Source organism: Triplophysa dalaica, chromosome 25 (assembly GCF_015846415.1).
Source record: "Triplophysa dalaica isolate WHDGS20190420 chromosome 25, ASM1584641v1, whole genome shotgun sequence".
In the NCBI taxonomy this organism is placed as follows: domain Eukaryota; kingdom Metazoa; phylum Chordata; class Actinopteri; order Cypriniformes; family Nemacheilidae; genus Triplophysa; species Triplophysa dalaica.
The window spans coordinates 12,567,258-12,584,221 of record NC_079566.1 but is presented as its reverse complement, the minus strand read 5'-3'; the positions used below and the strand labels follow the sequence as shown (position 1 = coordinate 12,584,221).

Below are 16,964 nucleotides of genomic sequence, written 5' to 3'. Positions count from 1 at the left end.
CATTATTCAATACATATCTCATACACTCTTAAAAATAAAGGCGCTTCATTGAAGCCATAGAAGAACCTTTTTTGTCTAAATGGTCCCTTTAACGTCCAAATAACCTTTTTGTTTCACAAAAGGTTCGTTGTGGCAATAAAAGGTTTTTCGGATTATGAAAAGGTAAGAAATAGATGGTTCTTAAAAGAACATTTGACTGAGTGGTTCTTTGTGGTACCAAAAATGGTTCTTCCATGGCATTGCTGTGAAGAACCTTTTAAGCACCATCATTTTCAAGAGTGTATGTGAAGCGATTCATTTTAATCACGCATTTACTTCACTTAAATCAAACACAGAGCAGAATATCATTGAGACAATGAATACAATCAAAACACAGACCACGGTACAGCAGGTTTGTTTTGGAACCCACATGCAGACATTAAGTTCTCAGATCAGTCGAAACGCAGATTCATTCTAAGTGATGTTCACAGGTCCCGGGGCCGAACACTAGCCGAGCACCATTAGGGTGAAATAAGGCATAACAAACGCATTCATACGCCGGCATACATCAAACGCAAGTACAGCAAAGAGGCTTTAAACAAACAGCTGAGAGGTGGTGTAGAATACTTAACGCTCAGCTCTAATAGTAACTAGCTCATCCCATCAGCTCGGCTCGCCAAATGCACATTATGAGATCTGTAATGGAAATCTTAAATCCTCTCCCAAACGTCCCAATCAAATTTTTCATTCACACTGGTTAAACCGAGCAAGAAATGAAACCGACACAGCCACCCTGTCAGCGCTAATGACTATTTTATAGTGAAAATGTGACGAAATTCGCCAAGAAATACAGTTCTGACAAATGAATGTGTCTACGTTAAAGGGTTCACAGACATTCCAACAAACCCCAGAACGGTTGGATTCAGATAGATGTTTAAGGGAAAGTCATTTCTCTTGCTTTTCTAAAGAAGTGCCAGTTTTGGAGTATGCAATCCGAGATACTATAGAGACATAGTGCATTATCTTACAAGCAAAACCAATCACGCTATTAGCTCTCGATGTCAGTCTCACATTACAATACAGTACAATACAGAAATAAAGCGATGACTCGGATCTGATTTGACATTCATGAACCTGCTGTAACACAACGGTCCAGCATTATACAATATTAAGAGCGTTACATTTTCAAATATTGCACGTAAGGGAAGAGGGTGAAGAATAAACCCAAAAAAGGAAACGCTTTAAACTGCTAACTTGTTGTTTTGATTGAAACAAAGTACCTGCCAAGTTCCCGTGTAATGGCTTAATAAAGCTTCCCCATAGAGAGACATCATGCTTTTTTCTATTACTCTCGTGAGAGCGAGAGATGGGAAGATAGATATTGCTCATCTGAAGAGCCAGACAGACAGACACAGACAGACAGAGGTTTGCGTTGCAGGCGGTTAGTAGCGCATGTTGCAGGAGATTGATAGAGAAGTGGATAACCTGTCAGAGCGCTCGGCGGGAGACGGACTGACACATTTGTTAAAGGCCGGTTCTGTTGCAATATGGGAACTGTCAACTGAAGTCGAGAAAGACTCATACATACACGGCAGCGTGAACAGACACGTGTGTTCTTTAAACCCGAGCGGCACCTGATGAAGCGTGCGTGCACACAAATTAAGAGTTAATTACTCAGAAATAGGCACCGTGCGGTCGACACCTACGCACAAACACATTACGTTAAATAAATAAGTGATATAGCTAAAAAGGAAGACCTATGCGCTAATTGATATTATACGCAACCACATCGCAACATCTGGCACCTTTCCCATCGTGAGCACGAGCGGAGCTGACAGACAAAAGATATTAGTTACCTGCACTACTGGTCCGTCTTCTTATTCTCAAATAATTTCATTCCCGCCTCAAGCTCACACACACAGATGCACTCAATCTAGATAAACACACAGTAGCGGCTCGCAGTGAGGGAAAAACACATACATAAGCAAAAAATACACAAATGAAGAGATGGCAGAAAGCACCTCGGGGGAAGTACTGAAAGACTTTCTGAAAGATTGTAAGAGCGACTGAGAGAAAGAGAGAATAAACATGTCTTCCACTGACAGTTTTTCCAATGATGTCTGCTGAGCCGGGCACAAGCGTCTGGGAATGACAGATTAGGAGTGTATATCCAGAACAGAAGGGGGAGAGAGATAGAGAGGTTTGTTATCTCACGCTATAATCGTTTATAATATTTGCATAGTCTGGTAATAAAATGATGAATGTGTGTCGCACTAACTAGATTAGAACTAGACTAGATAGAGAAAAGCTTGTTTGACCAGGGTAAGCAAATTGTTCAAATTGCGCTATTGGTAAAACCAAAATTGTTTTACGATAAACAGAGACGTAAATAAAGGTTTGAAATGTATGACAAGTGAGAGGTCACCCAATAATTCATTTATTCACCCTCGTGTCATTCCAAATCTGTATGACTTTCTTCTGCAGAACACGATAGATTTTGAAGAACGCGGGTAACCATAGGCCTCCATTGACTTCTATTGAATGGACACGAATTTCTCAAAATATCTTCTTTTGTTTCAACAGAAGGAAGAGTCATATACAAGTTTAGAAACACCATGAGGGTGAATAAATAACATATTTTTTTTGTTAACACCAACTATAAAATAACAATAAGGATAAAGATTAAAAATCTTTCCGAAATGATGAGAATTATAGTCCACACCACAACTATTACAATAATAAAACATAGGAACAATATTGCTGGAATCAGTTTGAGAGCAACTTTTTAAGACAGCATTGAAAATGTAGGATTTACCTTTTATTAAGCTTTTAATAAACAACATTATTATTTATTGGTGTGGATGCAAATGTAGTTATCAGGCCTTTACACTTAAGCACACAATAATGCGTGAACCTATATGAGTATTTGAACCTTCTCTGCCCTGGGGCCAAAGAGCCATAATTCCCCTACCCACATTCTAGAAAGTTTTTTTATAGTTCAGTTAAAGCTTTCTGGTGTACCTCCATCCAGACAATACCCCTGTGTGTCTCTATTCTAGTAGTTAAACTTCAAAAATGACTATGAGTTGAGATGAAAGCAAGTAGGAAATAAATAGGCATAAAAGAGTAAGGTGACAAAGGAAAATGGAAACAGACGAAGAGGAGGTTGAGTTAGTCTGTCAGACATCAAAGAAAGGCATCTCTGTTTGTCAGTGAATAGGTCATTGACAAAGATAAGGGCTAAAATAGACACACAGTCTTGACCTTCTCAATACACTTAAACGAGAGAGAAAAACAAGAGGACGAGAGAGAGCGTTTCTCCAGTATCTACAGATTTTGTGTGTTACAACGTATAAAAGAAACGGAGTAAAAGAGCAGCGAGGGAGAGAGACGAAGAAATAAAGTGAGAGAGAATCTGAATGGGTGACTGTGGAAGACAGGGGGCAGAAAGCCAATTTAGCTTTCACAGGTAATTCTGCTAAGTCCTTTTTACAGCGAAGGAACTGAGATATGTTTTTTTGCCTGACAGGGCCATTTATGTTTTTTCTAGCGGGCTGATGCATTAAAACCTTCCATTGTTCTGAATCTCAGTAGAGAAAACACTTTAAATCGAAACCAATCCATGAGCGAACGCGGCGAGGAAATGGCATCAAGGCGAAGGAAAGCATTTGATAAGAAGAGCGTCAACAGAGTGGCTGTAAAGGCCTAAATGGAATTTCTTTAACAGACACGCGTAAAAAGCCTTGGCACGGGTCCCCGGGACCCAACGGAACGCCTGCGTGGGAAACTGAACAAGACGGTGCATTTTGATTTGCATTGGTACCATTCAGTTAAATACGAGATTTAAATAAGTGTGCATCCTAGAGAAGTTCCGACAGTCGACCATAGCAATGCAAAGCTCATTGGTTCGACTCCCAGTGAATGAACAGCTAGAAATAAACATTGTGAATGTATCCCAACTCATTTTGGACCTACAAGTGACCTGTCAAATACTCCTCAGGAGACTTCTCTCAAGCATGTCTCATTTAAGCACAAAAAGTCATATCAAAATCCAAGATTATTCCCCTTACATTAACACAAATAAAACAATTGTTTACATCAAGAAACAATTAAGAACAATAAAACTGATGGTGAAAGAATAAGCCAGTGACATTGGTCGTAGATGGATTTGATGAGAAAGTCTCAAGTTAAATATCTGCCCGAATTCTGATCCTTTACAGTCTCCTTTACCCCTCTCCTCACTATCCTGCCTATAAGTTATAACCGCCCCAAAATATGCATTAATATACAATAACTTTTGTACAAACTTTGCAGGTAGAAAACCTATGAATTTGCACGCAGACAAGCCCTGGAGCAAGAAACTGAGAAGGAAATAAAAAAGTAAAGGGGTCATTTAGGAGTGAAGGAGAAAGTAAGAAACAGTGAGGCGAGAGAGAGAGAGTGACAGAGAGAGAGAGAGAGAGAGAGAGAGAGAGAGGGCTCAAGTACGACGTTCTTAAAGAATGACAGACAAATGAAAAAAACAGACGGAGAGAAAAAGAGGAAGAGAGAGATGGAGAGAGGGAGGAGGTTCCATTGAAAAAGCACCGTGGTCTACAGTAATTGCTTCGTCTTGCTCCGTTGCCCATATATGGTAATGGAATGTGTGACTGAGAGGGGGTAACCTGTATTGAGCCGAAAGCATCAACCCACCCACACACACACAAACACACACAAACACACAGTCAGAAACACTGATTACGAAACACATCGACACTCTGAAATAAGAAGGCAGACACTCAGAAATAAATGCTGTAACAACAAACACGGACAACAGATACCGTGTATAATTAAAAACGTCCGTAAGAAATTCACAGCCTAAAGTGTCAGATGATGTTAAACGTTTCACATTATTAGACATTCAACATGAGGCACACAACCCAGTTTATATCCATAATCGGATGCATTTAAACAGGACGCTCATGTTTATGCATGCGTGCGGCAGATGCTTTCATCTAAAAGCCAATTACAGTGCATTCAAGCTACACGTTATCTCAGCAAGTGTGTTCTATCGGATCAACCCAAAAATTACTGGAAACGTTGTTTAAATAAATGTTTTTTGTATTTTGGACATCAACATTGGCCAATAAAACCCATCCTGGCTTGCATTCCAAACCAGTCCACAGCTCCTGATGCGCATTGAATGCAATGTTTTCCTTTGAAAGCAAACGTCTTCATTACTGCAGGCAGGTATTTTAATAGCAGACATATCTATTCAGCTACCTCCTGCAAACACACAAACGCGTCCTCGGCTTTATACAAGCGTGACTCATTCTCTCAGACATGAGGCTGATGACTCCAGCCTATAGCGAGTCTTTGGCTATCTCCTCCGTTGCTGCAAGTGCTGGTCATCTGGAAGGGGACCAGACTACCTCAGCTTCCTGGCATGCCCACATGACCAGCCTGGCTTCTGTGCAAGCATAGGACTCCTGCGAAGACTCAGCAAGACTTAGCAGGACTGTAATATCAACAGTCATCTCTACAAAACAGTCATATCTGAAGCAGATAATGTGTGCTAGATGAAAGCAAAAGTTAGTTATTTCCTTTATTAATACACGTAACATGTTCCTGGTTTCATTATGATGGGTTTCTTTTATGTCAGGTGGTTGGAATATGTAGGTCATCTCACAGGCGGAACAAGTTCAATTTATTGTAAACCAATGTTTCTTCTTTGAATTTAAGAAGAAACATTAATGCATAAACAATTTCACGTATTAAACAATACATGTATTAAATAATCTAGCCATCTATCTTAACGCATACTATCGTTTACAATAAAAGCTGGAACATGTGTTGAGCAATACCTTCATTTAGATTACACTTTGGCTCTAAACTGCCATTGTATAGACTCCATAAAAGCAGTAAAACAAACAATCGCACAAATTATTCATGGCAGACTCTGTCTGAACAATCATTGTTTCCAGAATGGTTCTGGATGTGTCATGATTGCGACGTGGCCTATGGCAGCCTTTATGCTAAACCGACACTCAAGTGCACTAAAGCACACAAGCCCTAAATCCCACCTTCATTCATTATTCCCTTCTCAAGTAGAGCTGTCAGGAAATGTGTTTGATAACACCCCACAACGTAGCTTTATTTGGGGGGGTATAGAAAATAACACTTTGCTTTATCTTGCCATCAAGCCCAAGTTGGGTTTCGTCAATTAATGCAACGCAGCTTTGTCATTCATCAGTCAGACAGTTGGGTTTTTACAGCAAGAGTTACATTCCAGGTAGATCCAGGCAATTTTAAAGCTTATTGGCAGTCTCTGAGCTGTCAATCAAACAACTTGCTATGAAAAAACATCGCATACAAAGAAACGTCTGACAGGTCGCTATGTTATGTTATAATGAGCTTGTTTTTGCGTTGCGTCATGTTTTATGGAAGTCAGGTTACAACATGAGTAATGACTTCCCAGAAACAGTCACCAGGATGTGGATGCCTGCACGATTACGTTCTGGAAAAACTTGTCATTGACAAAGCGAAACCGGGAATTAACCTGGAATGGGCATTTCCATACCCGCCCTAATCTGATCATGTGATAAAGCAGAACAGGTAACACCTGATAAACGATAAAATTGATCTACTCTAAAAAAACATCACGTAAGATCATAACACAAGGAAAGGCTGGTTGAATGCCAACACAGGTATTAACATTATCTACAACCCAGTGGTTCTCAACTTGTCTTGCTTCAGGGCCCAGATTTTACATTAGACATTAAGTCACCAAACTGCACAATATTTAACCCACCACGATATCTAATACCACTCTTATCAAAATGTATTTATTTTAATAATAAACCATTTAAATGTGTATGATTATCAAATCCATGAACTGCATCGGCCCAAAATACAAAATAATTAACATGGCTGAACTGAAAAATGAACAACAAAGTAATTTATTTTCTTATACCTTGAGTAGGTTTGTATATGCTTTGTGGATGTGTAATTTGGCAAACTTTTAGTGACAGATTAATGTGCTAAAATACTTTGTATGGAACACACATCATCGAAATTAGCAATTGACGTGTCAAGTTTTTTCTTTTGCAAAAATAAAAATCCTTTCGCCATCCTGACTGCGCTTTGTCTTTGGTTGCGTTTTATTTGGCACTGACACCCTCTTAGAAAACACAGACAACCCACTTTTCGTGACCAACGCCGTGCATGTGATGCATTAATCGTCCAAGTCAATTCAAAAACATCTCTGCCTCTTTCATTCAACACATTTTCAACACCTTCAGTCTAAAAAATGACTTATTCTCCATCCCAAAAAGAGCTTTCACATAAAACGCCCTTCTTATGATTCGGACCACGCTTTCTAACGAACCAGGAATTAACCTCTGTCGCTTGATCACTGTTTTGGGAGATGTTGCAATAGAAAGAAAGAGGGAGAGAGAGGCTGAAAGAACTTGAAAATAGCCTCGGCTAAGACGGTATACACAAACTCTGAAAACGTTTATTTTATCCCAGTGTTATCCCAGTATCCCAAAATTATCCCAGTGTCTGGAACTAAGAGCAATCACCTGTGTGGTTCCACGGACCGGACGCTAAACCCACCACATGAGGTTTTATGTGACAGACAGAGACGGGTATAAGATGCAAGAAATTGACCATGCCAATCTCTGCCATACCGTTCACGTAGAAAAAAAGAGAACTGTCCTTACAAATAAAAATTGAGGGAGCAAATAAACACCTAGTCAGAAGAGAAAAATCTAGAAGACTCATTTTGTGTGCTCATTTAACAAAACACCAAAGCATGAAATCAAAAGTCAGAAGTTTCAGTATATACACTACATTTCTCATTAAGTTATTCGCAAACCAAATCATCTGAGCCGTGCTACTCTACACAACACAGATAAGCGAGCGCAACCGAACGCATGAAAGCAGAATTCATATTGCAATACATGTATGAATTGCGTTCTCAGCAGGGCCAAAAGAGGCAATATTAGCGCGTCTCCTCAGGTCAGAAGCAACAGTTTATGTAGTATGTGTTTCTGGCCCAAATCTACAGAGCTATTAATAAAAAATTCCTCCAGGTGCCTGCGTATGGATATTTTTTTTTTTCTAAATTTGTGAGTGTCCACTTCCAGACGCACACCTACCAGGTCAAAGTACCCTTGTGGAAACGTTGAAGTGCGATTAATGTGTCTGGAGTGTGTCGCCACAGCTGGACATCCTTGTGATTTTACTCTTAGTTATCAAGACAACTGCCATTTTATACAATTTTAGAGTTTTCATCACCGCACCACTTCTGCACCATTACTGAAACGTCTTGTAGCGTTTTTCATTGCTACAAACAATTCTTGCAGACATGTAACAGGCCAGTCAGCTGGAATTAAAGAGCAGAAACACGCACAAAAAACAACACATCTCAGTTCACCCCTCAAATAAACATTCAAAACAATTCCCCACGGAAGACATTTTCTTTAACTCCATGACTGGAGGACCATAGAAATCTCCAGAAGCATTAGCTTTTCACCCTTAAACTCGGAGCTTTTGATCACAGCGACTCGAGGAAGAAATCTCTTCAGGGTTTAAGTCTCTGGCTGGAGACATGCCTGTCATTTCAATTCTCAAACCCAATTTAAAACCCAAACCAGAGATAAACGTTATATCTATTAAGTTTTGTTTACTCTTAAGGTCTCGGGATAACAGCTTCTTCTCCATTTACCCTGATTATCACCTGACAGACTCGGAGATATAAAATTTTTGCATTTAAATTGCCTATTTTGGAGCAGCACTCCAGAAAACATTTGACTAAAGTATTGTTATGTATTTCCGTGTTAACATATTGCGAAGACCCAAAACACTAGTGCGGCACGTGTAACAAAACAAGGTTTAATTACAAGGTGCGATTGACATGGTCTTCAAACTCATCTCTCAGTTAAAAGGCAGAGGCTGGAAAATGAGATCGTGTAAGCCGTCCTGCCTTCTTTGAGATGACAGGAAATTTATTGTTGGTAATGAGGTTTACACGGCTGTAAACGGCGGAGGTCTGATGAGGTGGAAGCGAGGTTTCTATTAAAAAGGTGGATTACGTTTCCATGTGTGCCGGTATTTAACAGCCTCGGTGCTAACAACGTCAGGCTAGGAGTCAATCAAGCGGTTCGCTTCTAAAGATCAGACGGTAATTAAGCCAATTTCAGCTCCTCCCTCAAGAGGATCTAAATGAATCTGTGCAGCACAGCGCTGCCTCCCAATGTTGCATCTGTCAGATGAAGAGGAAGCTAACCTGCTTTCTAATACATTATGTAATCAAAAGTCAAAATGTTTCAAAAATCTAAATCATTGCACTCCTTTGGGGCAGTATCAAGGGTAGCCAACGCTGTTCACTTCATCAACAATACTTCCATTCATGCCGTTTTTATATTTATCTGGAAATATATTAAAAATGCTTAAAGCTTGAGTTAATACATTAATAAAACACAAAAAACTGTATTACATCTCCAGAGCTATTAAAGGGGTACTTTATGTGCTTAATCCACCACCAACGCATGTGCTAGATAAAAGAGTCAGCTATAGTGCAATTTAAGAAACATAAATCTGAAATTAATAACTAGATTCATATTTTCGAAAGGAGCGAGTTGAATATGCGAATATACTTTAAAGTTTAAAGTAGATTTAGTTATTTTAAGAGTCTGTGTAGATGAAATTCTACAATGAGAGTCGCTTTGATTTTTCTCATGACACTCCTTGTCTGCTGTCAGCTGTATATGACAATCAGCACATAATGCGACGGAGCCTTTGAAGTGGGAAAGCGGCTATATGCTTAAAGGGGTGCGCGAAGTAAAAGACCAAATCACAATGCACAATGCAAATATGATGATGACACATCACTGTCAGCTGAACGGTGAACATCTGTACAAATCAATAGAAGAAACCTCAATTTCTGAATTATAATAGTTACAAAAACTAAACATATCTACACAATGTGTCTATGTTTTGTGGTTATTCCAGAATTCACTGCAGAAGGGTCTACCAGCATAAAGAAAATGCTCAGAGAGAATTGTAATCAAATGCCTGTAGGTGCTTTCTGAAAGGTCTGATAGAAATGAAAGTGTCGAAGGTTTTAAGAGAATCGGAAAAACCCTTTGAACGAGCCCGGGGTCACGGAAAAGGCTGATCTTCGAGCCCACACAAGAAATCCCTCTCTTTAGCCTTCATTTTATCAGGCACAGTGGTGGGTGATAACACGGCGCGGCTTGGCTCCAGGAGTCCTCCGGCCTTCACTAACAGCACGGTATGACTACCTCAAAGCTGAGCAGAGGACAAGAGAGAAAAAAGAGGGAGGCGGGGAGTCAAAGAGACACAAAGACAGAGTATCTCTTATACGGTGCACCGAGAAAGACAAACAGATCAATTGGGAGACGGACAGAGACACAGAACAGATTTTCCATCTGTTATGCAGTAACATCTGAATCCCTATTTATGACTGCAGCATATTTTCAAGTCCAACGCACAAGATTGTGCCTACCAAACAGTTTTCACGAATATGGAGTTTTTTGGAACTTCCGTCATTTTAAATTTTATCGACATTGCACAACAGCATAGCTGCAGATTTAGGGGGGCATGTTAGCTCAGTCGTACGGCATATAAACATCAGAATATTACTGCACAGATACCCTTCACAACACTCAGTATATCACAACATGCTCACATTACAGGCAAATAACACTCGAAAGTATTAAAACCCAACATGCAGAGAGTTAACATGCTCTAGTAATGGCATTCAGTAAACTATCTTTTTATATGGAACATCATCCACAAGCAACCACATACAACAGGACTTTTGAAGAACGTTGTTAGGCAAACAACATTGGACCCCTCTCAAAAAGATCTTCCACTGAATAATGTTTTAAAGGAGATGAGGATGAATAAATAATGTTTCTTTTTGGGTGAACTTTCCCTTTAACCTAATTGAACTCAATTTCACGGGTGATCAAGGCACAATGCAAATCACAGCTTCATGCTGGAGCGGTTCTGAAATAATTTTGGGGAAAGTTAGCCCCAAAAAAAGAATTTTAAAGAGACTAAGAAGGGGGTCTGCACCCGTATGATCATATGAAACCTGGCCATTCAAGAGACCTACTTTTGCTCATGCTCAGACACTCATAAACAATGGAAGCAACAGAGACAGAGGGGTCTTGTAAGCGACCAATCACTAATGTCAGCAGAACAAAGACTTGAGACAGAGCTTTGAATGTCTGCAGGAGAAAGGTGGGGTGCGGGGAAAGGGCACTTTCTAGCAAAAGCTAGCAATTTCAGTCCCCCTTCGCATGCTCGATGTGGGTGTGGGTGAGTGTCAAAGGGGAAGACAGAGAAAGGTTTTCTTGTGGAGGTGTGAGTTTCATACTACACTCTCCTTTGGACAATGCCGAGACTGAAGTCTTTTGTTCTTAGGAACCTGTCGGCACAGAAGCTTATTGTTCGGGGAGAAGAATACTAGGAAACTACATTATCACGGTTAGGTTGGTCCACACCGCCGCTCTGATATTTGTTGCTTGTGACAGTAATGGAGGACCAAAGGGAGTCAATATAGAACATCTACTTCCGTTTGTCGGGTTTTGGCAATCCCAAGCTGAATTTACCACTTTGCAATAATGTTTTAAATTCCCTTCGAAGACTATAAAACAAGATGGATGCCACGTGAGCCCCCTGAAAAGAGATCTCCGTGACAACTATGAGGAACCTCCACCTCATCCCTGAAGATCGCCCAACACACAACCCTTTGACACATCTCAAAAAGATTAATGGGAAACCAAAAGTCTAAGGAATAGCTCGCACACATGATAATAACCCACCACGGGTCCTGAAGTGTAAAACGCCTCATCCCACAAAGAAATTAATCGAGGCGAACCCCAGAGTGTGCCCACGCAAGTTGAGCAGCACTGGAATCTTGGCATGACTAATTGAGGTGCCACAATTCATCCATCCAAAACTCATTTATCCAACGGCCAAGACGCTTCCTCCTTCTTCATGGGAAATATATGCACAGGGGCGGCCCGGAATCTGAAATCATTTACAGTTGCCAGTATCTTGTCGAGTTGCCCTCCCCTATCCGTGTACCTGTAAGCAAACCCCAGACATGTCTCTCCTTATCAGAGCAAAACAGCCCCTGAGACTCAAGACGCCATCAAATCACTGCTGCTCAAGCCACCAGGGCGTAAATGTCCAGGACCATCACCAAGACCAGTGACACGATTTAAACAGCGAGCAGAACAGTAACTTGAAATGGTATCTTACAGTGTTACAAATTGAAAACATTGTAACAACTTGCATACATTGGAGACATCTTTGCGTCATCTAATAAAGACACACTGACCAAAAACATGTCGAAAATCTCACAAAGAAATACCACCCTGTTGCTTTCCGTGCCTCGGATATGATTTGCATTTATCATAAACAAAGATACAAATACGCAATAGTTGTGCACTGTCGTTATAATGACGTTTACGTCAAATCCAACGTGACAGAAGAACTACACCTGCTGCTGTCGTACAGCGCGCGCAAAAATTAATGACAGGCCACACCTTGCGTAGCGTGGCGTACTAAAACAAGGGACACTCGTCACGGTCAGTCACTCTTTCAAGTTGTCCGAGATAAGCCAGATAAACAGGTAAGCTGTAGAAATCTGCGCGCACGAGCGTGATACATAGTTGCGTCTCAATCCACTTGGGACGGCCGACTTCACGTTAAGCTTTCAGCGTCTGTAAACATCATGCAAATGACGTCTACGTGTCCAAAATAACAAAAGCAAAGCGTGCACGCAGACAAAGCGAAGATTAACCCACAGGTTAGTGTGTCACATTACCTTGGCTGGCCAGAAGACACGCGCCGAGAAGCAGGCAACAGTTTATCATCGCAAAGTCGGTCATTCCGCTCTTGTAAGCCAACGCAGTCCGGGTGAGGTTAAAACAATCCTTGAAACTTTACCATAAAAGCTCGTTCACTTTTCAGCGCGAGCCGCTGTGATGGTGTGGTTTCGCTCGTCTTATCGGGAGCTCAATCTCTACGGTCGTCTCCCTCCCGCATATATCAACAGCCTTTAAGCCCTCCTCCCGGCGTGTGTACAGGTATGTGTTTGTATGAGCCCGGTTGCGCGAAACGCGGAATGCTGTGAGGTCTCTGACGCGACGCGCAGCTTTCTTCTGTCCGATCAAGAGCTGGCAAGCTCGAGCGATGGAATTGGTTGTGATGTCATCGCAGCGTCACGTCATAGTTAGAACTTGTATGCGGTGCCGTTTCGATGCGCGTTTCACGCGGAAGGACTCGACTATCTGGTTTTCTTGTTTACGCAAATTGGGTAACTTTTGGATGCTTGTCATTACGCGAATATTGACAACTTCAAATCTTAGACCCTTGGGCGTTTACTCGTCCTGCTTTATAATGGTCATATGTGGTTGTGTAAATAGAATATTTACATTTATGCGTTTGCTACTCGAGCCAAATATAAAATATGGGATATATTATTTATCAAAGTGTGTGTTCATGCGACTCATTACGTATGCGCTACTAACGCAACGCGTGACCAACTGATGTTGTTGCGCATTGCAAGAGACGCAAATGTTTAAGCGCACGACGGCAAGTGTTTAATCTCCTCCGGTAACGTATTGCGTGTTTTCAACGAAGTTGTACATCTACGTGGACTCCTGCTGTTATAGTTGATTGAGTGTCAACAAAACGCGACTTAGTCAAAAGCGTAATGAACAGAAATGAGGGACAAGATTGATGAATTCAAGTGTGCTCGGTGCAGTCTCCTCTTGTGGGAACGGCTTGCATACTAATCAGTGACCTCGCTGTGCCATCTATTGACAGTTGTGTGCAATTACGCGCCCACGTTCATCGGCATGCAAGACGCGCAAACCTGGCCCTGACTTTTAAATCTGTCAGAAGAAACGCAGCGTCCCCTCCATTACGCACAGACGGTTGCCTGTTGCGTTTATAGAAGAGGAAAATTAGTCAGGACAAACTTTGATGTTGGCTTGACGTTTTCAAAGAAACCTTGAAGTCTGAAGGTTGTATATGCGCATTGTATGAATACTTTGAGATATGTTTCACATAACAGCTGTCACGCATATAAAATGTTTTCCTTAATGTTATGTAGACAACATCTTTACAGATCCAGCCTGAAATTAAGAACCGCACATTACCAATTAAATCTGAGGTGCCCAATCCCACCTGCATCTGGAGATCTATTTTTTGTCAGTTTAGCTGCGACTTTGCTCTAACACACCTGCTGTAATTTACACGTGAACCCCATGACCTTGATTAGCTCTTTGTGATGACTGTAGTGTGTTTGATTAGAGTTTGAGCTAAACAGCAGGAAGTTAGATTCGCAGGAGTCGGATTGAGCAACCATTAAAATGGAATAAATCATGAGTGTTGAATATAGATGTTTCAAAAGGTGGTGTGATTGTATTTCTTGTGGTCTTCTATTCCATGCAGATCAAGATCTTCCTGATCAATACACAGACCACCAAGCCTTCATATGAAGGTCCATCTTCCTGCAGGGTTAAGTTTCAACCCTGCTCGGTCTTAAAATAAATCCCGATCCTAAAATAACACAAATATGTTTTTTTGCATGAAGGTGGGTCAAACTTGACAATACAGCATTAAAGTAGACCATGATGGATATATGGACAGACGGATGGATAGATGGGTGGATGCAGTTGATGGATGAATAGAAAGTCATCGGTGGTGTAATCAGAATCCATCTGAACACATGTGCAGTGTTGTGAACATGTGAACTTAAGTCATGTTTTAAAGTCGACCGTAATCACATCTTCCACCCGTGACCCTCAAATGCACTTCTTCCACTCTACAGAAAATTCAATGAAAGGTTTAGACGACTTTTGATTACGATGTTCCCTAACGGTCCTCAGACCCTCCGTTGCACTGCATCCAGAATAACCCTCAGTGTTGCTGAGTCACGGTTATTTCGCACACAGGACATAGAGCAATTGAATCCTATTAAAATCTTGATGTATTTTTCTACTCAGACGAGGTGTTCGGTTGTGTCTGGGCATGTCTCGTCTGGGCCAAAAGATAGCTTGAATTGCCGTTCAGCGACCTAAACGCTTAAAACATTCGCAGACAGTTTGGCACTAATGATATGTTTTCAAGCACATTCAGTGTCACCCTCTACAACACAATGTCTTAACCAAGGGTCTAACAGTCAAAATCTGACAGTTCTTAAAAATGACCTGAATCCTCCTTCGCGCGAACACGCGCATACGCTTGTCCCTTCTGTCCGAGGATTTTGAGAGATTGTACCTTAGCTCAGCCCAGCGGGCTCGGATTGATTAAGCTCAGCGACTGCTTTAATGTGATCATTTATCAGTTGGCCGTCGACACCTTTACAGGCATAACTCTAGCGCTCTGACAGTCTGATTAATACTACGAAGTGTCCATCCCCCTTACTGTGGGTTTTTCTTATTGCTGCTCTCATGCTTGTTGCCTTCCTCCCTCCATTATTACAGTATATGTTAAGACTCCATTAAACTGACCCAGCTAAGTGTGGCTCTGCTAATGGTACTCCAAGGGGGTCGCTGATAATACGCTATGATTAAACACATTAAAGGCCAAAGCAGGCTAACACCCCGCAGAAGGGTGATTGTGCGTTACGCATGCACCAGTTTGCGTGTCGAATGCGCACTCACGCTGTAAACGTGTCGGTTAATTTCCCTCAATGTTTAACTGAGTTCCTAACACCATCAAATTTTTATACGACATCTTTCATCTTGCATCAGTTTTCAGTGGGCTACTCATTTATCTTCATTCTCTTTAGTCACACGTTGATTACTGTGATATCAAGTACTTTGTTTTTATACTGGTTCTATTCATTTGATCTGTCAGGCTTCACTGGGACTGTGAGGTTTAATCTCCGTGTGTGTCTACAGGTTTGACTACATTTACAAGAGACACATATTGTAAAGAAATAGATGGATCGATTGAACGACATCCAAACTGAAGTGTTGAGTCTATACGTCTTAATTTAGCTCTAGATATTTCTGAGGATTGGATCCTGTGTGAAAATTGTATAAAAGCAAACACGTTTAAAAGGTGTCGCACTTATGCGCTTCTCGTGTCTCTCACATCTCTGTGAATTTTTCCATTCATATCGCCTGATAAATTGTCTGTTTGCCATGTATATACTGTTAAAAATAAAGGTGCTACAAAAGGTTCCTCACAACAATGCCGTTGAAAAATCGCTGTAGTTTTGCAGCAGGTTGCCAGTAAGACTGTGATTTAATAACTACATAACACTGTTTTCAATTTGAGTTCAACTTTACTTTAATCATAATTAAAATACGGTCCCATTACTGGCTTAAGCAAAGCAAAAATTCTTCCTAAGCATTTTCGTTTGTTTTCTAGTAAAAGTATTTAAAACTTCCCCAATTTTGGTACATTCACATAAGAAGTAAAGTGACCTTAGATATTTAGTCTTGTTTTATGAAAGAAAATATAAGAACTATAGGTACGTTTATGTTTAAAACTAAATTGTAAATGAAATCTACAGTAAGTTACTGGTAAACCTGCTGCGAATATACAGCAAAGTTGATATCAGTGAAATCATTCTAACCTTTTTATAATCTAAAGAACCTTTTGTAAAACAGACCGGTTTGTGGATGTTAGTTCACCCAAAATAAAATGTCATTATTTATTACTCCTAATGTAGTTCAAAACTCTCTTCTATAGAACACAAAAGAAGATATTTTGAGAAATGTCTCGGTGGTTTCGTCTACATACAATGGAAGTCAATGCAGTCCAGTGTTGTTTAGTTATCAACGTTCTTCCAAATATCTTCTTTTGTTATCTGTAGAAGAAAGTCACACAGGTTTGGAATGAGATGAGGGTAAATAGATGACAGATTTATTTTTGTTTTTAAGTTTAAGTTTTAAGTTTCTTTAAAGTTTCACTCTGGAACCATATAACCATATAGCATG

General features: G+C 40.6%; 1 protein-coding gene across 2 annotated transcripts in view; it reads right to left on the bottom strand.

Moving 5' to 3' along the window:
• pvrl2l (PVR cell adhesion molecule related 2 like) overlaps positions 1-13,225 on the bottom strand; it is a 98,768-nt gene extending 85,543 nt beyond the window's left edge. The window contains exon 1 of one of the 2 annotated variants that reach the window (XM_056740945.1): positions 12,830-13,225. In XM_056740945.1, the coding sequence (XP_056596923.1) occupies positions 12,830-12,893 (64 nt within the window). In that variant the 5' untranslated portion in view covers positions 12,894-13,225. The remainder of the gene's footprint in view (positions 1-12,829) is intronic. The other variant, XM_056740946.1, reaches the window with a different exon arrangement.
• Between the last annotated feature and the right edge of the window lie 3,739 nt (positions 13,226-16,964).